At 38.3% G+C, this 26,238-nt stretch overlaps 1 protein-coding gene across 1 annotated transcript in view; it reads left to right on the forward strand.

Moving 5' to 3' along the window:
- Nucleotides 1-24,505, forward strand: part of DYNC1LI1 (dynein cytoplasmic 1 light intermediate chain 1) — a 52,317-nt gene extending 27,812 nt beyond the window's left edge. Inside the window, exons 5-13 of the mRNA XM_036759723.1 lie at nucleotides 3,182-3,348; nucleotides 6,821-6,914; nucleotides 8,706-8,841; nucleotides 10,049-10,160; nucleotides 12,560-12,619; nucleotides 12,752-12,796; nucleotides 14,718-14,838; nucleotides 15,221-15,379; nucleotides 22,060-24,505. Coding sequence (XP_036615618.1) covers nucleotides 3,182-3,348; nucleotides 6,821-6,914; nucleotides 8,706-8,841; nucleotides 10,049-10,160; nucleotides 12,560-12,619; nucleotides 12,752-12,796; nucleotides 14,718-14,838; nucleotides 15,221-15,379; nucleotides 22,060-22,169 — 1,004 coding nt within the window. The 3' untranslated portion in view covers nucleotides 22,170-24,505. The remainder of the gene's footprint in view (nucleotides 1-3,181; nucleotides 3,349-6,820; nucleotides 6,915-8,705; nucleotides 8,842-10,048; nucleotides 10,161-12,559; nucleotides 12,620-12,751; nucleotides 12,797-14,717; nucleotides 14,839-15,220; nucleotides 15,380-22,059) is intronic.
- The last annotated feature ends 1,733 nt before the right edge of the window (nucleotides 24,506-26,238 follow it).

Below are 26,238 nucleotides of genomic sequence, written 5' to 3' on the forward strand. Positions count from 1 at the left end.
TTCCTATGAATAATTATTTAGGTAAGGACTTTGTTCCATTATCCTAGGAAAATAAGCCTTGGCTGTTGGGTTTCAAGGTGAAAGACTAGATTTGCCTGTGTGCTTTCATGTGTGTTAAGATCATAAACTATAACCAATTTAAATAATAATCTTTTAAAACTCTGCTTATGTTTAAAGCTTAGCACATGAATTTGTTGATCTCTCCAGAATTTAGTTTTAAATCCTCAACTCCATAATTGTTCTCTAATAGTTTAAAATTGTATTTGGTCATAGAGTCACAATCATAGAACAAACCTTTAACAGTCACTTGATCCAATGCCATCATTTTAGAGGTAAAGACCAGGCCTCACCTGGGACCGTAGTCTGGGCCTGCCACGTACCACCCCATGTGTTCAGATATGTGCTGTGATGATTCAGCTGACTAAACTGGGATTTTGTTTCATAAGCTCACTTTTGTAATTTGTTACATTAACTAGGGAGAGGCAATATCTCAGACGTTATGATTTACAGGAGGCTCCGTCTTCATTCCTGGGTTTGGGTGGCTCAGTCTTTTCTGTAAAGGATGACTGTTTTACTTAATCCTGTGGGCTGCAAAGGTGAGCAGGAGGGAACTGAGTGGTTGCAGCTACAATGTTAATTTTTTGTATTTAGCTCCAAGACTAAGTCTGTGCCACAGAGTTCGATCAGCTTCCTTGGGACAAGAGAGGAGGGGAAATGGCCGCCTAGAATATGGAAGGAACATTAGCAATGCACAGGAAGGCGCCTCTTATCCCACATCTGTTTACAAACACCAAGATTCCATAAAGATTCATTTCACAAAGTGTTGTTAGAAATGTAAAGGCTTCCTGGGAGATTAAGCTTCATTTGCAATTTATTATAAACAACTTTGAGTTAGATCAATACCAAACTGTAACAAATATAGTAACTCATTTATCTGATGGACCTTTTCTCAGAATAAGATGCCAGGGTAGGTAATGCATGTAGAACCTGTTTCCATTTTACATGTGAGAAAACCAAAGAGTAGAGAAGGGAAGTATTTTGGCCACATCGCAGGTTGTCACCACTCTCTCCCCTGCTGCATGTTGGGGCATTGGGGCAGGGGAGAGAGAAGGGAGGCAGGCCTGGGTGGGATTCATCCATGGTTGGCAGGTGTGATGCCACGTGGTGCTATGTGCTGACTGTGGGAAGGAGGAAAGAGAGGGCCAAAGACACACCTTTTCTATTTTTCCCTGAGGCTCTAGCAGAAGCTTGGTTTTTTTGTTTTGTTAAAAATGTTCTTTTTTTGGCACTTGTTAAAATCAGAATAAAAAAATTAAACAAAAGTGAGGGTAATGAAGCAAAACAAATCCACACATCAGCCATATTGAGCAGCTGGTTGTTTAGCAGTAAAAATCACCGCTGCCTGCTGCTCATGACTTAATTAAGATATTGGAACTAGTTTAAAGTGCTGACAATCTCAAGTGTTTCCTGGAGCTTCTTCAGCTTAGCCCATTGGCCCACCTGCCCAATTCCAGTCCAGAAGGAGGAGGGAAAAGCAGATGAGTAGTCCACTCTTTCCCCTTTATTCCCTCTCCCTTTCCTTATTAGAATGATAGACTTTTTCCAGAATTTGCCTTTTCTCTAGGAAATGATATTGTAATCAGGGATAGATATCTGGGAGCTAAATTGAATAAAGACAGCCTAGTGGTAAGCCTACGGTTTTTAAACTGAATTTAATTTTAGGTTTTATTTCACTGTAGTCTTTCCTATTAAGAATATATGAATAATCAACACATTAGAAGAGGTAAACCAAGTGTATATTCTTCCTTGCCAAATGAACACGTGTCTTTCTTCTGGAATTTTCTTTACCTTATAATCTTGAGCTGTCTTTACTTTCCTTGGAAAAAAACAACAGCTCAGATTCCTGTAGAGCTTTACTGTTTACAGAGTCACTTTCTTCACACTCATTTTGTGAGTCAGGTATTACAGTAATGAATATGAGAAAACAGGGTCAGAATGGTTAGGGGCTTTGCTCCTCGTCGTGCAGCTAGTAAAGGGGGAAGCCAAGACTTTGAATCCACGTCTTCAGATCCTCCATCCATTGTTCCCTTTGTAAGCAAGGAATCTATTTTAGGATGGGATGTGGTTCTAAGAAATGTTATCTGAATAAAAAAACATAACCTGTTTAAGCGTTTACATGTCGGTGGCTGTATAACTGGCAGATTTTGCTGGCCCATTTTAAAGTGAGCCAGTTTCTGCACACAGGCTTGTGTGTGTGTGCGCGCGCGTGCATGTATGTATATACATATGTATATGTATAGTTGATATCAGTAATCCTAAAATGAATACAGAATATTTTGTTGTTATTAAAATCAATATAGCTTCTTTCTCTGAAAGTGCTATTACTTGGTGTTTATTATGTTTATCTTCTCTTTGTTTTGTGGAATTATAGTTTAGAAAAGGTGTAAATTAGTGATTTGTCCATAGTGTTTATTATTATTTTTGTTGTTGTTATTAAAAACAGTCTGGTACAGTGGATAAAGGCTTTGAGGCCAGGAAGAACTGGGTTCAAGTCTCACCAATGACTCATGTGATGATAATGATCCAGATCCAACAACTAGCATTCATATAGCACTTGAAGGTTTGCACAGTGCTCTCCATGCCTTGTCTCCTCTGATCCTGACAGCCTCATTGTGAGCTAGGTGCTCTTCTCTCTATTTTATAAATGAAGAAACTGAGGCCGAGAGCAGTACAGAGCCTTGCCCAGGTGTTTTTGGGCAGACTGGAACTAAGACTCTCAGTCTGGCCTTTGTCCACTGCACCATTAGCTGCCCCAGGCCACACTCTCAGATTACAAACTGCAGAGAAAATGCCAGTCTGTACTGGTAGGTAACTAGTGTTTCCCTGAGACTTTCCTATAGTGAAGAAATCACAGGTCCTGCAGCCCAGTCCCTTTACGTGCTCTAATTTCAGAGACAAAACCAGTACCTCTTCTCTGCTTCTAGTTGAATGTCATACTTGTCCTCCAAAGAATTAATGTTGTATTATCTTTATTCATTCATATCATCTCTTTTATAGGGCATAGTTCAAAAAAGTGATAAATATACTGTGCTCTTATGCCTGGGTAAGTATTATCTTAGTAGGAAATGTAAAACTGAAACCATTATGTATGAACTAAATTGTGTTATTATTTGCTTTTCAGTGATTAGAGATTTCCAAGAATACGTAGAGCCTGGAGAAGATTTCCCAGCATCTCCACAGAGAAGAAGCACATTACAGGAAGACAGAGATGATAGTGTCATGTTACCGCTGGGCGCAGACACGCTTACATATAACTTAGGCGTCCCAGTGCTTGTAGTTTGCACAAAGGTTGGTGTCTGTGTCAGGACTAGTGAGGGATACAGGATTCTTTTGCTTTGGGGGAAAGTGCTGTTTCTGTGTGAACCTGACCCTACGTGACAATTATTATGCCTAATGAGAGAAACATTTTTCAAATTTGAAATTCAAAATTCAGATTCAAAACCTTAATCCTAGTTAGTCTTTTAAAGAGAATGTTATTCCAAAAATAAATTTGTCACAGGAAGTCATTTATTGCCTTATTTATTTTTGTAGCCAGTAGCATTATCCTATCACAGAGTGGGATAACTGTTAGTAAAATGATTTGTTGTTCAGTCGTTTCAGTCATATATGACTCTTCATTTTTTTTGGCAAAGATACTGGAGTGGTTTGATATTTCCTTCTCCAGTTCATTTTACAGATAAGGAAACTAAGGCAAACAGGGTGAAGTGACTTGCCCAGGGTCACACAGTTTGTAAATGTCTGGGGCAGGATTTGAACTCAGGAAGATGAGTCTTCCTGACTCCAGGCCCAGCATTCTATCTACTATAGTGCCACCTAGCTGCCCTAGTAAAATTATAACTGCTTTTATCTTTGTTAAATAAAAATGAGCAAAAGTTTAAACCTCAAAAATTTAGAACCCGGTTTTTCACAGTTCATGCAAAATTCAGATATAACTGGGTTTAAAATTCACTTGTGCACTAATTTTGAGATAAGAATTTGACAAAGGAATGATTGAAATAAAATTTCAAGGTGTGGGGAGGATATCACCTAGTTTAGAGAATAAAACTTTAAGTATTTTGGCAGCATTCATTGCCTGCAAATGTGCTGTTACTAAATGATGATTCATTAAAAGTGGTCTGATGGACCTCTGCTCTGGTGGACAGTTAGTTCAGTTCACTTGTCCTATCCTGTGTTGAAGTAATGAAGCTATATTTACTTTTTGAAAAATTACGTATTTGAAATTTCCCTCTCTCCTCCAGTCTAGAAATGTGAACTTTTATTGTATAGCAGTAATAATATGCTTAAGAATTTCAAGTCAGTAATTCGCAAATAGCTTTGGTCTTGGGAAATTTAATTTTTAAAAAATATATGTATTTTTAATTTTTTTCATTAAATATTTCCTACTTACATGTAAAATTTTTTCGGTGGGGAATTTAATTTTTTATCTCAGTCATTTTATTTTTATTTCAGCCTTATTGTATTACAAGGAAAAGTGACAAAATACTGAACTATCAGTACCAAAAGGAATAAACAACTTCAGAATCATCTAACTTACAAAATTGTTTTTCTGTCCTTGAAGATCCTCCTAGTCATTTTCTAATTAATGCGTTTTTGCTACGTAGTTTTTAAAAATGCATCAGTTTTTCCCCTATTTTATTTTTGTTGGTCTTGGTAGGCAGGCCTCATTTTCACCATGATTCATTCCTGAAAAGTGTGTTCTCAGTGGGTCTTATTTTCCCGTAGGATCACTGTTATAATTGGGAGGGAGCATTGCAGACCAACCGTGCAAGTCTGAAGTGAACCATAGACCTATAGGTTTTTAGATTTGGAAGAGGCCTTTGAGGTTAACTAGCCCAACCCCCTTATTGCACAGATCAGAAAATGGAGACCAGGAGGTGGTATGTGACTAGCTAGTGGGAGACCTTGTGACTTCCAGGCCAGAATTCTTTCCGTTGGGCCACATTGCCTGTTCCAGTCAGACTTGTGAATAATTTGAAATTGTGATGATGTTTCTGAAATCCCTTTCAAATGAACAGAATGGGGATCAGGGATGCGGTAGTACCCACTGATGCCGCTCTACTGTAAAGTTTATAGAATATCACTCTAAATGGGATCTGAAACAAACAGACGGTCATACAAATGGTCAGCATTTAATTCTTGCCCATCACTTTTGGGAAGATTTGGGTGGCTCAGGTTGCTTTTAAAAAGCTGTAAAGGGAGATTTGTGTAATGCCTTCTTTTTTTCTTGTTAAATTTCTGTTTAGCAAATAGAGTTCTTCAGAATCATTCCAGTGTTCTTTGAGTCATGATTTTCAGAAGTAACCTGTTTCTCCTTGGCCCTTAGTTGTCATTCCTATGCTTTGGTAACCCCTTGATTAATTGAGTAAAGGTGCAGAAAACGGAAACATTTAGGTTAATAATTAAACAGTCATGAAGAGATTGGCCAATGTTGAAGGGCAGGAAAGGTTATATATCTAGATAGAGCTTGAGTGAATTTTAGATTCTAGATACTTCTTGTGGAAAAGAAATAGTTGAGCTAACCAACCAGACTTCAGTATCCTCTCTATCTTAATCCTTACGGAATCTTTAACAGATTAAAACTTCCCCTGAAGTGTTTCTCCCCCTCAACCTATTTTACAACACTTGTCCCTGGTGCTTAGAGTTGGACCATCAGTCCATAAGATATAGAGCTGTAAGAGACTGTAAAAGGGTCTTGACTTAGGACTGTAATTCTGGAGCACTTCTCAGGCCATGTGGTCCAGCCCTCTCCATTTTATAGAGGACAAGATTGAAGATCCCTAAGGTTAAATGGCTTGACCAGGGTCACACAGGGAGTGAGTTGAGAGCCTTAATTTGAACACAAGGCCCCTGATTCCAAAGCCTCACTTTTCCATTTCCTCTTAATAAATAGCTTTAAAGTCCTTACACACAGTAAAGTAAAGGCCTAAATGAGTTAGAGGTGACAGATTTTCCTGACAGGCATAAAGGGACAGAATCATTCCCAGCATAGAAGCAAGAAGTGCTGGATTCAGGCTAGCCCCAGGTGCCCTCTTGTGTATCCCCATCTGTAGGATGACAGATATAGGTGATCATACCTTATTCAATGTAGGCACCTGCCAGGGTTATTTATTCTCTTACACTCAACCCCCCCATGTTAAATCCATCTTTAGCAATGGGGGTAGCCCTAGTACTTGACAAATGATGGAGCTTTTTAGCACCCATCAAGGACTCGACCATAGGATTACAGGGTCTAAACAAACATTTGGGGAAAAATTCTGAATTTTTTTTCCATAAAAATGCTTCTCATAAACCACAAAGGAAGATCGTGGGGAAAATGGACATTATTTTGTTTCATCTGTCTGTATATTCCACCAACATTAATTACTACCCTTCTGTGCCTTATTAGGCTGTCTTTACTTTCTGTGACCTCTTGGCCAACTTTTTGGTGATAAGCCTCTCCCAAGATGGCTAGGCCGGTTAACAGGCGGGCCTATAATCAAAGCTTTTTCTGCTCAGTACCACTTGCCTTCAGGGATGTAGGCCTTGATGCATCAGTGTAGACAATGAAAATGGAGGAATCTTATCACTCAAATTATTTATTTCATGCAAACATCTATTATCATACCTTTCCAGGAATACATTTCATTAAAGGTACATATGTTATTTTTGAGTGAATTTTAATATTTTAAATCTTTTTTTGGCTATTATTTTCACTTACTGTTCTCATGTTGTTATTTAATACCATCTTTTCAGCAATTTTGTAATTATTTTAACTCAACAGTGTGATGCCATTAGTGTGTTGGAAAAAGAACATGATTACAGAGATGAACACTTTGACTTTATTCAATCACATATCCGGAAGTTTTGTTTACAGTGTATCCTTTTAAAATCTGGGATTGCATGATGATTGTACAGAAATATCTGTATTTGCATTATACAGGGAAAGGAATTAAGTTGATTGAATTTCCAAGTGTTCTACACTTTGAGGGAAAAGAAGCCCATTTAGTAGTCTTATTTAGGGTCTAATTATCTGATCAATAGATCATCCATGACTTATTTCTCCTTGCCTTGCCATCTTTTTGCCACATTACTGCTCATTGGTTCTCTGAAGAGAAAATACATCAGCTAGACATGTATTGCTTAAAGTGGAAAGCACTGCCTTCATAGTGCTTACAATCTACTTGGGGTGTAAAACATACACATAAAAATGCAGCATATGGCAAGTGCCAAATGAGGGATGCCAGCCAAAGCCAATTCCATTTATACGGATGACCTCAGTGGTCTGCATTATCACTAGTCGACAATTATGAATTCTGAATCCAGTGCCCTTATTGAAGGCTTGGCCTCGTGTCACTAGTTATGCATTAGAATCTGGAGCTAAGCACTAATTAAAACAGAATTTCTTAATCTGGTATCTACAGAATACTGTTTGTAGAAAAATGGAAATAATTACCCATTAAAGAAAGTCTCTTTAGCCAGTTAGGTGTTGTATTGAAAATACCTAATTAAAGAAGTGGCAGAATGGGTTTTTATTCTAAAGTTCTATGACTTCTTCAAGATGAACAAGCTAGATGAGCAGGTGACCCGAGGAAGTTGAAAGGAGGCTCTCGAGCATAGTGATACTTTTTGTGACTTGGTTGCCAGAAACTCTCCAGTTGTAGCTCAGGGTCCTTGGCAGAGCTGCCTCTGTGTGATTGGATCCCTTGAGCTATTGGCTTTGAACCCAAGGAAAATGAAGCTTGAAGAAGAGTAAAGAAAGTAGAGCTAGGGAAGGAGGTCACAAGTTTTAGGTCAAAATAGTGTGCTGATAGTATTCCCTTTTCCCTCTTTTCTGTCTCATCCCATCCCTTGTAACTATCAATTTGCCTGCCATCCCTGTAGCAAAAAATGCTATGGATTAGATTCTTGAAAATGGAGTTAATTAACAGATACTTACTCACCAAAAGACACTTTTTGTGTGTATATCAACAATGGTGAGTTGGAAAGGTGAGGTTGGTGTTCTCTAAGGTCTTTTGTCCCCCAAAAGTTATCTGTATACTTGACAATTTAAGATCTAATGTTCTTCCTGTCCCCCACCCCCAAAAAAACCCCAGTCCACAACTACATACACTATACCTGAGACACACAAATATGGAATGGTGACTCTAGAATTAGTCTTCTCAGTTCACCTCATTGCTAATTAATTTGCAAGTATCCAAATCATATTAGATAAAGTATTGGAAGGTTAGGTATATGAAATTTGAAAGTGAATGAGGACAACCTATGTGAAAAGATTTTCCTTAATGATGAAGAAATTTATTTTAAAATAATGCTTTCTGTTCTCACCCCTAGCTTCCTTCCGTTGCTCCCTTCCTCACCCCAAGGTTTTTGTAGATTAAGAAATTTGTATCTTACTGTAGCTTTTGGTCTAGTAATGTTGTTTCTACCAACTTTACTATTATTTTGGGGTTTGAGAAGAAGTAAAGCATTCTGAGTAGTTTACATGATATATCTGTTTCATATCCCATTTAGTCTATACTAAAGTAGTAATGAGAAACAATTAGTAAAAATCCAGGGGCATTGCTATGGAAGGTATTAACTGTGGGTGGTAATGTGCCAGGTATTGACTAAAACACGTCTGGTAAGTGTTCAATCTGCTCAGAAATTTCTTTAACACATTTATTTAGATGGTGCAGCACTTATTTACACTTCAGTAAAGGAAAATAAAAATATAGATTTAGTATATAAGTACATTGTTCAGAAATTATACGGATTCCCTTTTAAGATCCCTGCTGTTGTTGTGGAAAAAGACGCAGTATTTATGTAAGTATCTCTGAGGTAGAAGGTGCTCTCTGATATTTTTTGTTTCAAAGGTGATGATATTTGATAGTGAGTTGTTTGGAAAAACCAGGGGCAGGGGCTGGGGCTGGAGGGAGGTGGGAATCAACAGGATTTTCTACTCCGTATTTAAAAAAAATCTGTTATTCAAGAAGAGAATTTCCATTCCCTACAGCTGCACAGGTAGTTTGTCTGTTGGCTTTAGCTGTTTTCCAGACATCTAATTATACTGTAACATCAAAAAATTTATTTACATATAACATATATGAATATTATTGTATAAAGATAGAGACTGGCCATGTGATTCATTGGTATTGAGACCTTCTGGGTGAGTAAACTCCCTCTACAAAGACTGGTCATCACTTTGGCTGCCACTCAGAGTCTGAGTTGCCTACGTCCCAGAAAAGGGAAGTAAGTTGGCCAGCTGAGGTCCCCCAGGCAGTCTGTGGGTCCTCCCTCTATCATACCACACTGTCTCATATTTTTATATTGCCAGGTGTGTAATAGGGCTCTGGAGAGCCACTGTTCCCAATGTTGTTTAAATATTTTCAGTCATGTCTAATTCTTCATAACCCCATTTGGGGTTTTCATGGCAAAGCTACTGGCGTGGTTTGCTATTTCCTTCTCCAGCTCATTTTACAGATGAGGAAACTGAGGCAAACAGGGTTAAGTGACTTGCCCAGGATCACATAGGGAGCAAGTCTGAGGCTAGATTTGAGCTCAGGAAGTGGAGTCTTCCTGACTTCTGGCTCCATACTCTGTGTACTCTGGTGCCACCTAGGTGCGACTATTCCTAATACATGCCTGTAAAAGTGACAGGATAATTGGATGTTTCAGAGTAAGTGACTTTGAAGGGTTTATCTATTCAAGGAAAAAAACTTCGTTGCTTTGAAATGGTTAAAGATATGTATCTGAATGAAATCAAGGGGATTCCTAAGATCTGAGCTGCATCCAGATAATCACTAATAATGATTATATGTTATAAAGACATCTTCTATCAAGAAAACTTATCACTTTACATGGTGTCGCCCTGTGACAAAGATCTTGGCCATTAAAGAGAACCCAAAGTTGAATAATCAGGACCATGGCAGTGAACCATAGCAAATTGTTTCTTGTGGTGTTGGGTTGGAGAAGAGTATATATACCTATATAAGTGGTTAAGAGCTGATGTCTACATAATGTTTATTTCCAGTCCAGCAGGATGGGACAATGATAAGAAAATAGGAATTTTACATGAAAATTTTCAAACATTAAAAGCAGAAGATAGTTTTGAAGATATTATAACCAAACCACCTGTCCGAAAGGTAATTTGATTTTATTATCTGTTTTTAGTGGAAACAGCCTCAAAACGAATGTGTTGGTGTTTTACATTAAGAAATGAAACTGTAATCCCTGCAGGAGTTTGCTTGTAAGGAAGGACCTTTTCTATTTATTGTAGCTCTGCCTAATTATAACTGTAACAAGGGGAAACTGAGGTAAAATGTAGCTCTTAGATTACTTAGCTTTGTAGTGTTTTTGCTTTTAGCCTTTATTTGCTGGTAAATGTAAGCATATATCCTCATTGTTACAGAGGTAGAGAGTCATATGGGGCTTTTTTCATACCATTGGAAACTGAGGATTTCTTAAGCTTCTTAGTCCTTTCTTGCCCAGACAGACTAAGAACTTTTCATCTTCTATCTCTCCTTTCCCACTTTTAAGAAGTAAGTTGTGCATTTAAAGGATAAGAGCAAAGATCTAGAGCTCAAGAGACCTTAAAAGTTATCTCATCTCCATCTCTTCTAGTTTACAAATGAGGAAAATGAGTCCTGGAGAAATTCAGGGTTTTGCTTAGGGTCACACAAGTAGTAAATTGCAGAGCCGGGCTTTGAACCCAGATCCTCCAGATCGAGCATTTTTTTCCGCACTGAACCCATACAGATTTTGTAAACAGTTTAATAATTAGCAGGCCACAATGATTCACATAACTATGATAAGTAATTCTTGGGATCTTTGAAATTTCTTTACTGGATGGTTAAATGTTTATTGAGCACCTGGTAGGACTGCTGGGCCTACTCATCACTCTTCACCAGTAGATTACAAGGTTCTTTTAGGGAAGAATTCAGTTTTCGGTTGGAGAGAGGAACAGGCCCTATTTTGTTGCCTCTGTAATTATAAATAGCAAAGGTGGCCCCGTGTGATGCTGGGGCTGGCAACACAATGGAACTTCCTGCCTGCATTTTATCTAAGCCAGCCTTAAAATGTTAAAAAATCGAAAAATTAAAAGGGGTGTGGAGCCATCATGGATTCAAACCAGATGGCCTTTTCCTGGTCCTTGTAGCTCTGGGATTCTGTGCTCTGTTAAAATTAGAAAACAAAAACCCAACTGTTGTTCAGAGGCTTAAGTGATTGTACCCAGTCTGCTTTAATGCCTGAGAATGGGGAGGTGGTGAGTCGACCAGGACCAGGAGGATCTGACTTCCCCCCAGTAGAATGTAAGTACTTTAAAAGGAGAGACTATTGCCATGTAATTTTTTGGTTTTTGGTTTTGGCTTTAGGCTTTCTTTCTTTCTTTTTTAAAGTCTTTGTAGCCCTAACTCCTAACACAGGGTCTAAAAAAGTTTTAAAAATAATTATAATGATGTTTTATATATCAGACACTGGAATGTGTCTGATTTTGTTTATTTATTAAACTCCCATGTAATATAGTAAATGGTTTTGAGGTGAGGGAGAATATAAAAAAAGTAAATAAAGGTTATTTTCCAGGGAGAAAGAATAATCTAGGTCAGGGGTGGGGAACCTGCAGCTTCAAGGCCACATGTGGCCCTCTAAGTCCTCAAATGTGCCCTTTTGACTGAATCCAAACTTTACAGAACAAACTCCCTTAATAAAAGGATTTGCTCTGTAAAACTTGGACTCAGTCAAAAAGCCACATGTGTCCTTGAGGCAGCAGGTTCTGCACCCTTGATCCAGGTCCATATGCAGTAAGTAGCATAATGACAAAATGAAAATTACTTAATATCAGTCATGTCAAACTCAAATAGAAACAGAAACCACTAAACCATATATAATGATCCCTGCAGGCTGCATATTGACTTGGAAAACCACATACTAACACTGTATGTGTTACATATTTATGTATTTTGTTAAATATTTCCCAATTACATTTTAATTGTGTTCTGCTGCAACACTTGAGGTGAACGGACCACGTTTCGCATAATCTGCTTAAAATCACTCACAAAGCGTCATGCAAGTGTATGCAGGTCTGTACAGTACATGGTAAAGAAATGCTAAGGGAACCTCCAGATGTGGGACTCCTGGAAAGGGCCAAGTAGCTGGAGCCTGTGTGCTGGGAGACCTAAGATAGTAGTGCTTCTATTCTTAGAATATGGAGCCTGTGGTTTGCCAGATGATTCCTGCTGCTTTCTTCTCCTTGTCACTTTAGCGGCCAACTCTTGAGACAGCTTCTTTAGATTGAAGTTAATAACTTTGGAGCTATGTCCAAGTGTTTCCTGTCTTATCAGAGCCCCCAGCCTGACCTCCCCCAAAATGAGACAAGCAGATGGGAAGGTTGAATCTATGTCAACATCTGTTCTGTTCAAAGAGTAAGATTGACTTCTGGAGAGATAACATCAATATTCTAGCACAATTTCTGGGTTTTCCACATCTTTAGAGTGGCATATCAATACCATAATGTATTGAACTCAATTAAACCTTTCTGTGGCAGGTTGTTCATGAGAAGGAAATTGTAGCAGAAGATGATCAAGTATTTCTTATGAAGCAACAGGTCAGTACATTTCATTTGAAGGCAGATTTAGAATTTGATGTATAAACTTGTTCTCTAAGAATATTTTAAAGATTGAAGCAAAAATCTTACCTGTAATTATATGTGTTTAAACTAGTTATTTTCATTTTTCAGTCCCAGTTAGCAAAGCAACCACCGACAGCAGCCGGAAGGCCAGTGGTTAGTATTACAAAATTGTATTACTTTGGTATTTTTTCCCTGTGTGTGAGTGTATGTGTATCATATGGGTGTCTATCTAGTTGTAAAGACAGAACTGAAAACTTTGTCTTTTTTTGATGTTTTAAACATAGCTTTTAGTCCATTTCAAGAAATAATTTAAATTTTGAAAGCATTTATAGCAGTCCTCAAACAGTCCAAACATCATTTTAAACTGGCTGTTGAAAATTTTTCACGTAGAAACAATAGTGGTTAGGTTTCCAGGCTGGCCCAGAGAAATATATATAATCCATAATACATGCGAAAAGGGAGTGTAACCTAGTGGATGGAAAATTAGGAAAGCCTAAATCTGGGGCCCTTTAATCTGGTCCCTGATAGACATTGTGTGACTCCAGACAGGTCACTTAACTTCTTATTAGCCCAGGCAACTCCTTGAAACCATAACTTGTAGAGAAGATGCAGAATTGTATTGGTGGAGGGAGTGTCCCCTCAGGGCTCCCTATTCTAAAGAAAACATCAAAGTACATCCATGTATTGTACTTAGGGTGCTATAGCACCCCAGTGTTCATGTGTAGCGGCATTTTTGTGGGAGCTGCCACCTGGGAACAATAACCCCCCTACCCACACAGTGGGAGAGAACATCTTCCTCCCTATCATTCAGCACTCCTCTGAGCTGAGGTCAGGGGGCTTCATGGCCTAGGGCTGGGAGAAGACGATAGTGAGAGGGAATTTTCCCCTCCAGCCTCACTCTGTTCTTTATTTCGTAATTAATATTGTGTTTTGTTATCTCTCTTTGTTGGTGTCCTGTCTTGTTACTAAATTCTAAGAATGGGGGCCATTTGGCATTTGTGCTAACACCAGCACAGGGCTATTGATTAGCTGGTTTTGATTCACCTTTGAGGTGAGGAGCTAGGTAGTAATAAAATGGGGAAAGGCTGGTATTTTTCACCCAGTCACCCTGTTTTCTTTTCTTTCTAGGGCTTGTTTTCTTCCACTTTTGAGAGTCAAGGGATTAAAAACCAGATTCCTCTGTAGCAAGTTTCCAAGTAAAGAAAGTTTACTAAAATAAAACTTCATTAAATAAATATGGGCTGGGTTAAGGTTTATATATTAAACTTTGAAAAAAATTGTTAATCTAAACAGATTAAAGAAATTAACAGATTAAACTAAAAATAACAGATTAAACAAATTAAAAAGATAATACAAGAAAATACTTAGCCTAATAAAATAAGTTTTCTTATTTTTTGAGGCATCCATTTACATACAATTAAATGTCAATTCTAAACCAGTTATAAGACATGGTTATCTAGTTATTAAAACATTCTTGGCTCTTCTCATAAAGCTCAGTAGTCTTGCTGTGATATTGTGCAAATTTGAAGGTGCAAATGGGTCTCATGGGGTCATAGCTGGAAAAGGCTTCAGACCATCTGATCCAAAGGCCCAGATGAGGAAACTGAGGCCCAGAAGGCTAAATGACTTGCCCAAGGTCTTGTGGGCTTGAAACGTGCCTCTGATGCGTACAGTCTCTATGATCTTGGGTCAAGTCCAGATCTGTGATTCTAGGAACCTTTCTATACATCAGTTTTTTCACTAATTTGAATGGAATTCTTTTTCATCCTCAGTAAGATTTGGTATCTTATTTTTTGAAGATGACCATCACCTTTGCTCTCTGTGTCCTCATTATTTTTATGCACAGTTAGTAAGGTCATTGTGTCATGGAGGAATCCATGCTCCAGATAGTTTCCAGTGTGTTTCCTCCCAGGTCAGAGTTGCTTACGGGTAGCTCACAGTCAGAGATGTATCCATAGAGTGGATGGAGTTGTAGGGCGAGGGGCAGTTTTATGCCATATAATCTCTTTGGTATTGAAAGCTTCCACGGCTGTTGGTAAACTTCACAGATCCTCCTGTTACTGTCTTGGCACAGGATTCCTCTCCACGAGTTCCTGGCGGTTCCCCTCGAACACCTAATAGATCAGTGTCATCCAATGTGGCCAGTGTGTCGCCCATCCCTGCTGGGTCAAAAAAAATTGATCCAAATATGAAAGGTATCTTTTTCTAAGAGAGTAAGTCTGAGGGGGTTGGGGCCCCTTTTTAGCACATGCATCATACTGCTACAGTAGACATTATTTACATAGGACTGACCTGAGATAAAAGTTAAGTTGCTCAGACTCAAAATCAGTTAAGAACTCATTGCTCCTCAACAGAAGTTGTCTGACGTGTGTCAATGCCCTTCTAGACTCCAAGCCCCAAAAGGCAAGGAAATGACAGCGACTTAATTGTTTCTCCCCCTAAGATGTGCAAGATTCAGTCCAGATAAGGCCCTTCATGCATGGTTCTTTTTAATTAGACTGAGTTTACCAAATAGCATTTCCCATTTAGGGAAGGGATGAAGATGTTTTGTTAATAAAAATATTTATTTTCATACAGCCGGAGCTACAAGTGAAGGTGTCCTCGCTAATTTCTTCAATAGTTTGCTGAGTAAAAAAACAGGCTCACCTGGGGGCCCTGGCGTTGGTAGCAGCAGCCCTGGAGGTGGTGGGGGTGGTGGCAGCAGCAGCAATTTACCACCGTCAGCAAAAAAGTCAGGTATGGTGGACTCTAGTAAATAATTGACTTTTCATTTTTGTGAATTTTTTTTCCCACAAAGCCTATATTTTAAACTTTTTATAGATGAGAAGCTGGGGCACAGTGAGGTTATAATTTAATGGGAGAACTAGAACCAAAATTCAAGATTTCCTGGCTTGTAAAAAATTCTATACTTTTTATACTGCACAGGTAGCAAACTGTAAGGGACAGGGGTTGGGGGGATAACGACAAGAAGGTCTTATTTGAACTTCCCAAGTACCTAGCAGATATCTGCTTTAGAAGCCAAAGAACTTCTGATCCTTAGTCCTCAGGCTCTGGGCTAATTTCATACTACCTGGACCACAGCCATTCTGAAGTGCTACAGTTGGAGGTTGCACGAAGCAAATTGAAGGGGTTCCATAAAGATTGATTTCACAATTATATTGGAAAATAAGCCCTATGGAAAGCTTTTTTTTAACCTGGAAAAGAGTGGGAGAGAAAGTAATTGATATAAGGCAAAATAAAATGTCCACTTTGAAAGACCATAGAAATTTTTTTAGTAAAAAAGAATCTGCTGCCCCTGGTGGTATTTTCTGATGAATTAACACTCACCTGGGGAACTTCAGCCATTATGAGCAGAGGATTAAATGAATCAAAAAACAAACCACTCACCTGGGGAACTTGGGCCATTAAGAGCAGAGGGTTAAATGAACCAAAAAACCAATTCCTGGCACCATACCTCATTATCTCCAGAAACTGGTGTGATCTGGGGTTAATCCTGGAAGTCATCCTCTGCCTGACTGGCCCAGGACCCTTTAGGTCATCCCCTGGCCAAAGGGCAGTAGAGAGAACAGGTCAGGCTGAGGTACCAGTGAGTCTGCTCAGCAATTCAGACAAAAAGCCCTTTGGTCCTACAACCTGTACTACCCTAAGCCTGCGTTCTTAGCAAGTACAAAGAAACATGTGAAAATCCTAAATCATATTGGGCAAAGTTAAATCAACTTAGTTCATTTGTAACCTAGAACCACTCTCCTCCAACCTCAAATTGGTACTTAATCAGCTTCTAGAAATAGAGAGGCATGGGAATTTAGAAAATGCTCATTTATTTTCTGTTGCTTTTACAGTCTCAGGATGGGGTAAGATAAGGATTGGGGTAATATCTTGAAAATGATGGAATGAACTCTGTGTTAAATGAGTTGAAGTCCCTGGACTGTTAGGTTCTACAAATAACATTTTCGTTTACATGACTAAAGTGTAGGGCGGGATTTTGAGTATTCAATTTGTCTTTTTGAACTATAATTTTTTTGTTTAGTAGTGTTTGGTACTTGTGTGTCATATTTTATCCATGCATCCCAGAGGTTGTTTTATAAAAGTACTAACTAGTAGCTGACTTTATTAAAACCATTTTATATGGATCACCAGCTTTTGAAATTCTACTGCTAGTAGTTCCTAAAATTTTAAATGTTTGTATTTACATAGCCTTCCTTGTCACCGCAGAGGGACTTGTGTAGCTCAGTGAAACTATGAACTATGCTATGCAGGATCACCCAAGACAGACAGGTCACAGTGGAGAGTTCTGACAAAAGATGACCCATTGGAGAAGGAAACGGCAAATAACTCCAGTATCTTTGCCCAAAAAACCCCACCAGATTCAAAATGATAAAAGATGTGACACTGGAAGATGAGCCCTTCAGGCAGGAAGGTGTCCAATGCAGTACTGGAGAAGAGCAGAGGACAAATGAAGTGGCTGAGCCAAAGTTGAATGGAAGCTCAGCTATGGATGTGTCTGGTGATAAAAGGAAAGTCTGATGCTGCAAAGATCAATATGGCATAGGAACCTGGAATGTAAGATCTGTGAACCAAGGTAATCTGGATGTGGTCAAACAGGAGGTGGAGAGGTCGACACCTTGGGCGTCAGTGAACTTAAAATTGATGAGAATGGGTGAATTTAATTCAGGTAATCATTATAATATACTACCGTAGGCAAGAATCCCTTAGAAGAAGTGGAGTGGCCCTCATAATCAATAAAAGGGTGAGAAAAGCAATACTGGGATATAATCTCAAAAGTGATCAAATTATGTATGTTCAAATCCAAGGGAAACCGTTCAACAGTAATACAAATAATACACAGTAATACAAGTCTGTGCTCCAACCACTGATGGCAGAGAGGCTAATGTTGGTCAGTTCCATGAAGACCTATATCAGCTAGAAACAATACCAAAGGGGCAGCGAGGTGGCGCAGTGAGTAGAGCACTGGCCCTGGAGTCAGGAGAACCTGAGTTCAAATCAGACTTACTAGCTGCGTGACCTTGGGCAAGTCAACCCCAATTGCCCTGCCTTCCCCCCTCCAAAAAATAAGAAAGAAATAATACCAAAAAAAAGACGTCACAGTCATTCTAGGGGATTGGAATGCTAAAGTAGGAAATCAAAAGATAATTGGAATAACATACAAGTTTGGCTTCGGAATACAAAATGAAGCAGGGGAGAAACTAATAGAGCTTTGTCAAGATAACTCACTGGTCTTAACATTAAAACACACTTTTTCAACAACCCAAAAGGCAGCTCTACACATGGACATCACCAGATGGTCAATATTGAAATCAGATGGATTCTGCACATTTAGCCCAAGGGGGAAAAACTCTATACAGTCAGTTAAAACATGACCTGGAGCTGTGTGTGGCTCGGATCATGTGCTTCTTGTTGCAAAATTCAGACTTAAATTGAAAAAAAGTAAGGAAAACCATCAGCCCACATAGGTATGACCTAAATTACATTCTTCGTGAATTTGAAGTGTAAGTGATAAATAGATTTAAGAGATTAGATCTAGTAGTGCCTAAAGAGCTATGGACAGAGGTTCACAATATTATATAGGAGACAGCCACAAAAGAACACCCCAAAGAAAAATAAGAGCAAGAAAGCAAAATGACATCTGATGAGACTTTACAGATAGCTGAGGAAAGAAGGAAAGGGAAAGGAGAAAGGGAAAGACATATCCAACTGAATGCAGAATTCCAGAGAATGGCAAGAAGGTTTTCTTAAATGAGCAATGCTAAGAAAAGGAAGAAAACAATAGAATGGGAAAGAGGAGATCCCTTCAAGATAATTAGAGACAGCAAGGGAATGTTTCATGCAAAAATGGGCTTGACAAAAGACAAAAATGGTAGGGACTTAACAGAAGTAGAAGAGACTAAGAAGTGTCAAGAATACGCAGAACTATACAAGAAACATCTGAACGTCGCTGATTACCAGACATCCTGCAGAAGGAAGTCAAGTGAGCCTTAAGGGGGCATTGCTAACAATAAAGCTAGTGGAGGTGACAGAATTCCAGCTGAACTATTTAAAATCCTTCAAGATGGTGCTATTAAAGTGCTGTATGCAATATGTCAGCAAATTTGGAAGACAACACAATGGCTACTGGATTGGCAACGATCAGTTTATATTCCAATCCCAAAGAAGGGTCAGTGCCAAGGAATGTTCAAATTACTGAACAGTTGCGATTATTTCACATACCAGCAAGATTATGCTTAAGATTCTGCAAGCTAGGCTTCAATGACATGTGAACCGAGAATCATCAGAAGAACAGATTGGGTTGTTTGATTTTTTAAACATATAAAACATATTTCCACATTAGTCATGTTGTGAAAAAAGAAACAGAAGAAAAGGAAAAAAAAAACTCGCAAAAAAAATTTAAGCGAAAACAGTATGCTTTGATCTGCATTCAGGCTCCATCAGTTCTTTTGAGTCCTGGAATTGTCTTGGATCGTTGTACTGCTGAGAAGAGCTAAGTCAGTCATGGTAGATCATCGCACAATGCTACTGTTACTATGTACAATGTTCTCCTGGTTCTCACTTCACTCAGCATTAGTTCGTGTAGGTCTTTTAAGGTTTTTCTGAAATTCACCTGCTCATCATTTCTTATAGAACAATAGTATTCCATTATATTCATATACCACAACTTGTTCAGCCATTCCCCAGTTGTTGGGCATCCCCTCAATTTCCAATTCTTTGCCACCACAAAAAGAGCTGCTATAAATATTTTTTTACATATGGGTCTTTCCCCCTTTTTTATTACCTTTTTGGGTTACAGGTCTAGTAGGAGTATTTCTGGATCAAATGGTATGCACAGTTTGATTGCCTTTTGGACAATTCCAAATTGCTGTCCAGAATGGTTGGATCAATTCGCAATTGCACCAACAATGCATTAGTGTCCCAATTTTCCCATATCTCCTCCAGCATTTATAATTTTCTTTTCTGTCATGTTAGCCAACCTGATTGGTGTGAGGTGGTACCTCAGAGTTGTTTTAATTTGCATTTCTCTGGTCAGTAGTAATTTATAGCATTTTTATATGACTATACATAGCTTCAATCTCTTCATCTAAAAATTGCCTGTTCATATTCTTTGACCATTTATCAATTGGAGACAAGCTGGTTTTCAAAGAGGCAGAAGAACTAGAGACTAAATTGCCGCCATTCACTGGATTATAGAGAAAGCAAGGGAGTTCCAGAAAAACATCTAGTGCTTCATTGACTACACTGTAGCCTTTGGTTGTATGGATCACAACAAAATGTGGCAAGTCCTCAAAGAAATGGGAATACCAGATCATTTTACTTGTCTCCTGAGGAACCTACATGAGGGCCAAGAAGCAACAGTTGTAATTGAACATGAAACAATTAATTGGTTTGAGATTGGAAAAGAAATATGACAAGATTGTATATTGCCACATTATTTGTTTAACTTTTATGTTTCATCATGTGAAATGCCAGGCTAGACAAGTCAAAAACCGGAGTTAAGGTTGTCAGGAGAAATATCAACAATTTCAGATCTGTAGATGATACCACTTTGATGGCAAAAAGTGAAGAATTAAGAAGCCTCTTGATGTGGGTGAAAGAGAACAGTATAAAAACTGGCTTGAAGTGTAACATAAAACTAACATTTTGACAATTGGTTCCATCACTTCTGGGCAATAGAAGGAGAAGAAATGGAAGCAGTGTTAGATTTTGTATTCTTGGGCACTGTATGTGGCAACTGCAGCCATGAAATTAAAAGACCCTTGCTCCTTGGAAGGAAAGCTATGGCAAATCTGGACAGTATACGGTAAGGCAGAGTATTCACCTTGTTAACAAAAGGTCTGTGTCGTCAAAGCTGTGAATTTTCTAGTAGCAATGTATGGCTGTGAGAGTTGGACTATGAGGAAAGTTGAGCCCACAGAACTGACACTGTCAAATCGTAGTGCTGGAGAAAGCTTTTTAGAGTGCCTTGGACAGCAAGGAGATCAAATCAGTTAATACTTAAAGAAATTAATTCAGGCTGTTCACTGGAAGGTCAAATGCTGAAGCTGAAGTTTAAATACTTTGGCTGCATAAGGAGAAGACAGGACTTATTGGAAAAGACGCTGAGGGTGAGAAAGATTGAAAGCAAAAAGAGGAGATGACAGAGGATGAAATGGAAAGATAGTGTCATGGAAACAGCAAACATGAGCTTGGATATATTCGAGAAATGGTGGATAGAAGGGCCTGGTGTGCTGTGGTCCAGCAGGTCATGAAGAGTTGGGCACGACTAAATGACCAAACAGCATTTACATATTCCCATGTGTGTTGTATCTCCCGCTACAATGTAAGCTTTTTGAGGGTAGGAGCTGCTGCCTTTCTATCCCAGATGCCTGATACAGAACCTTATACGTTGTAGCCCTTAACTCATAGTGGAATTTAAACTAATCGAAGTAGAGACCAGGCCCACAAATAGTAATCAGGAGTGTCTTTAAGTAGAGTCCTGCTGCCATCTTGTTACTGGTACTAAACACATTTTCTCTTGTCTTTCGTTGGGGATGCCAGGGTTATCCCCCTTCACAAAAGCAGCACCACTCCTCATGGTGCTTAATGATTAGTTTGTAAATGAAGACAGTCACATTCTTTGGACATGTGGAAAGGGGATTGGAAACATATTTTTGTAAAACACTAAAGTTTTTGATCTTCAGATTTTCGTACATTGAATATAGATCCCAGAGAGAAACTGCACAGATGGGGGATAATGTGAACTAAGGGACACCAATGTTAAATTTGGCCTTTGTCACTTTGTCACTGGCTGGGTGACCCTTAGTTAATTCTAAGGTCGGACTACTCTTTTGTAGAGGAGTTACTGAATGACATCTGAGACACTGATGAAATCACAAATCATTGATGGATTGATGGGGGGGTGGGGCAGGTTTGAAAGGGAGAAGGTGGACTCATCATGTTTAGCTTCAGCAGAGCCATAGGCCAGTTTTTAACAGGTTTGTTCTTTGCCTCTCTACAAAAAGCCAGTTTGGATGACCCTTAGGTAACAGACAAAGGCTTCAAAGATTATATAGTAAATCCTCTTTGTAGATGACCCATTCACAGATTATTTGGTATTACTTAGAAACTAGTAATATAATTTTGGGATACTGCTATATTGAATTTATTCTAATTGTCACTGACAAGTCATATGAAATAATGAACCCTGAAAATTTGAGTGTTATTTTAGTGATTGCTTCCTTGTAGGCAGTTTCAAGTTCAGTAGGCATTTGGTACATAGGACCTTTTTTAACTGAATACTTTGCATAACTTATTATGTAAGACATAATTTTAAGTTTAGTTGATGATTAGATTTTTATCATGAGCATTAATGTAAATGAAGTACTTTTTCTTGTAAACTTACCTTTGTATTTTTCGTTTTTCTCTAGGCCAGAAACCTGTCTTGACAGATGTTCAGGCAGAATTGGACAGAATTTCACGAAAACCTGATATGGTTTCTCCTACAACACCGTCTCCAACAGAAGGTGAAGCATCTTGAAGATACCAAATAAAGCCATTTATTCAGTTTTCTGAGATAATGTAAACTTGCCTCTGCCTTTTCCTTCAAAAGTGGAATTAGGGAGCTGAAACATTTTTTTCAGAAGGATAAAATTGATGTCTTTTTTGTTTCCCAATCTTACAAAAAGGGAACTGTACAAATGGAAAATTAAACTACACTATGTCGGACTGCTGTTTGCATTGCCACTTTGCATAATGAAGTAATTTTGAGATTTTGAACACTCAAAATAATTTCTAAAACTGCAATCTGTCCATTTGATCTTATTCTAAACACCATTTTGGGTTTTTTTTTTTAATGGGAGGGTTTGGGGATGGGTGGTAAGCAATATGCAACATGGGCACCGGATTGACTTGGAAATCCCTGTCTGTTTTAGAGTTAGGGCTGTTAAGATGGTAAATGAATTAACCTGTTAGTTTTCTTGGAAGACAGATGGTGATCATTTGTTCACTCTTGTGTCCACCAACATGAATGAATTCAAAATCTTTTTACTGCCACGTGTGGAATGTGCTCACCAAGCTACTGGATCTCATCTGGGCCACTAGGCCTCTTGAAAGTTGTGGGGCAGTGTCCTCTCCCAAGTAGATGGCCTAGAGAAATGTTGGCCGAGTTTGATTTAATGAACTAGCAGAAGAAGACAGCCCCCTGCCTAAATATATAACAAAGAAAAATGCAGAGGTTATCCAAATGAAAAGAAAAACTATCTCCATATTTGTTTCTCTATGGCCCAGCCTTAATACTGCCCTTTATGTTTTCCCTATTACCATGATGGTTTTAATGATCAGTCTTTTAAACTGTAATCAGTTAATAAAGTATTTATTCTCTGCATTCAGATTTAAATAATTCATTGCATTCTCTTATGTTTAAATTTCTATTTGTTAACAAAAGATAAGATCTGCTAGTATTTTTATGTTTGACTCAGTAGGATTACTAATCATACTGATAATTCCCATGTTTTCATCCAAATTTTCTTAAGACAAAACTGGTTAAGTTTACTTCAGCTTCCTTGATTTTGTATACCAAGGAACTATGAGGAATAGTGGGTGGTTTACTTGCTTCCCTAAGGATGGAAAATTTCCACATTCTGAAACTTTCTGTAGTAGTCAGCCTCATTAATGGCAGAGGCTGCTGTTTAGCATTTGGTCAATATGCTCATGGTGAACGGCTCCTTTCCAAGTCAACACTTGCATCATTTCCCTAGTAATAGATTTTCAATAGCTGGGATTTTAGAACCTAACTACAATACCAGTAAATTAGAGGATATTTTCATTGATCAATTGATGAATACAGCCATGTTGGACCAACTTAAGCCAATTAGGTTATTTTTTCAAAAATGTTTCCTTTTAAATGACACCTCATTTTTTTTTAAACTTTGAAGATATATTCTATATTCCAAAGATATTGTTTAGAAGTCCCTGAAGCATTAAAGAAAAGTCATCTTTCAGGAGGTCTTTCAAGATCAATTTAGTTACAGAAAAAGCATTTGGTTTACTGTACCTCTGCCCCTGAACATAAATACTGAAGGTGCATGAGAAGAAGAGAAACTTCATAGCCTCCTCCAAAAGGGAGTACTTGGGGGAGGAAAGGATGTTCCTTCACACTGAAAAGTTGTGAATTTGAAAAAAACATTAAAACATGCTTGAGCTAAGTAAAACATACCATTGACAAAAGAATAAATATTCAGCTCGGTATATGATTATGCAAATATGTTGTAATGATACCAATTTTTCTAGACTATTACTTGACACTAATACAGAATGCCATGGAGTAACTGGGAAGACTAATAAAATGGGTGCTCAGTCTGCCTCTCTGTATACTTTGAATATCTGCTTCTGTGTTTGCATGCACAGGATAATGACCTGTTTCCTATGGGGCATGGAGAGGTACCAGGAAACCCTATGTGCTATCTGGCATCGCCAATGCTGGCTACTGTAGAGCAGAGGTGTCAGACGCTGTCCTGAACCAGGTTGAAATGTAATTGGGACGTACTTTATAAAATAAAAATACAGTAGAACGTAGATAATATTAACATGTGGTTTTCTAAATATGCAGCCTGCAAAAATCCTTATATAATAAGGTTAGTGGCCCCGTTTTTATTTGAATTTGACACCACTGTTCTAGAAGTTTCAGGCATACTAATCCCAGCTTCTTACCTTTGCATGTCTGGGTGCTAAAACTATTTTTGTACTGATTAATGTTTGCAGGAAGGCACTTTGTTTTTGAACATCTCAGTTGTCCATCCAAACCTTCAGATACCACATTTTGAGGCCCTTTGTGAGACTGGACAAATGGTGCATATATTAAAAAAGTGCTCGTTACATGTGTTCCTTTTCCTTTCTTTTTTTTTTTTTTTTTTTTGGAGTGGGGAGGGCAGGGCAATTGGGGTTAAGTGATTTGCCCAAGGTCACATGGCTAGTAAGTGTGTCTGTCAAGTGTCTGAGGCCGGATTTGAACTTGGGTCCTCCTGACACCAGGGCTGGTGCTCCACTCACTGCACCACCAAGCTGCCCCTTTCTTTTTTACTTTTACAGAGAATTGCTTTGCTTTTTTTACTGCTAAAATCACAAAATGCCCTGTTTGCCTCCATATAGTTGTCATCTCATTTAAGATGCTTCTGCCATATTAAATTACTTTGGCCCTTTTTATGAATTCTTTGTGTAAAAATAGTCAGATTTAGTCCTCTACTGAAGAACTATTTATTCCTTAGTTGAAAGCTGCTCTGTTTGCCTTAATTTAAAGAAATGTGTAAAATGAATACAAGCAGGACACTTTGTGAAACGGATTAAAATACAGATAAGGAGAACCTTCCCTCAAGATCATTTAAACCCTTCACTCAGTGACCCTTTTGGCACCAAAAAATGTAACAGTATCATGAATAAATAATGAATAAAACCCTTATACATGTTTGCAAATGTGTGATATGCAAAATATTTTTTTAAGTCAATCATTTGCCAAATTTTAAACCAAGTAACCAAATCAGTAGTTTGGTTTTTTCCCCCTCAAGGCCACCCTCTACTAGAGGGTGCGAATGATATGATAAGACCAGAGTAGCAAAGACTGGCCACATTATGCTAATATGTGCGATCTTGAAAATGGGGTGGGGGGAGTCATGGCCCATCCTATCTGTTTTGTTGCATTTAAAAGAAGATACTCTGAAAGTTATAAGGGAAGTGATAACTAGTGATTGCAAATGAGTGTCTAACAATGGTGAACTGTAATTTTTCAAAGAAATTATTTACACTGCTACTGTATGCTCTTTCTGGCATCTAAATAATCAGAGTACTGAGTTTTCTTGTAATATAAAGTGGCAATATTTTTGTTGAAGTTTCTGGAAAAATACAACTGAGGTTATTAAATTCACCTTAGTTATTAACTCACCCTTGTACGTATTTTAAGTTTTTAAAATCATCCTAAGCAATGATCAGGTCCAAAATTAATATGAGCCAATTAAGAATATTTTTAAACATCATTGTAGCCCTGGAAAAATTGGAGGAAATAAAAAAGCTCATGTTTCTTTCTCTCCCCTTTGGGGGATAATAACCTTGCTCCTTAACTCTCAGATTTCCATGATAAGTGGTTGATACTATTGACAAGAAGAACTGGCAAGTGGGAAGATATTGTTACTTGTGTAAAAAGTGGTTTAAAAGTTCATTTGTTAGTTGGAATTTAGTAAATTATTTTAAAATTAACACACTCACTAATAAACAGCTATACTTCCTTGGTACATCATTGAATCTGTGATCTCACTGATAAAGGTACTTCATCTAAGGGTGCACATCATAACCCATTTGTGCCTTCTCTTCAGGTGAGAGACTTAACATCTCTTCCCTTAAATCCTCCACAAGGGTTTCACCCAACGTCTTGAAGGCTTTCCTCTAGAGCTCTTGATGTTGTATGGATAGTGGTACAACACACAGGATATGTCACTTGTTTTTCTTTCACTTACGCCTATATGTATCAACACATTGTCCATTTTCTACCATCTCTGCTAAGAGTATGAAGGTATTTTTCACAGTGCTCTGGAGTCATGATTGGGTCACTGCACCAAGCA

Source organism: Trichosurus vulpecula, chromosome 5, assembly GCF_011100635.1.
Source record: "Trichosurus vulpecula isolate mTriVul1 chromosome 5, mTriVul1.pri, whole genome shotgun sequence".
Classification (NCBI taxonomy): domain Eukaryota; kingdom Metazoa; phylum Chordata; class Mammalia; order Diprotodontia; family Phalangeridae; genus Trichosurus; species Trichosurus vulpecula.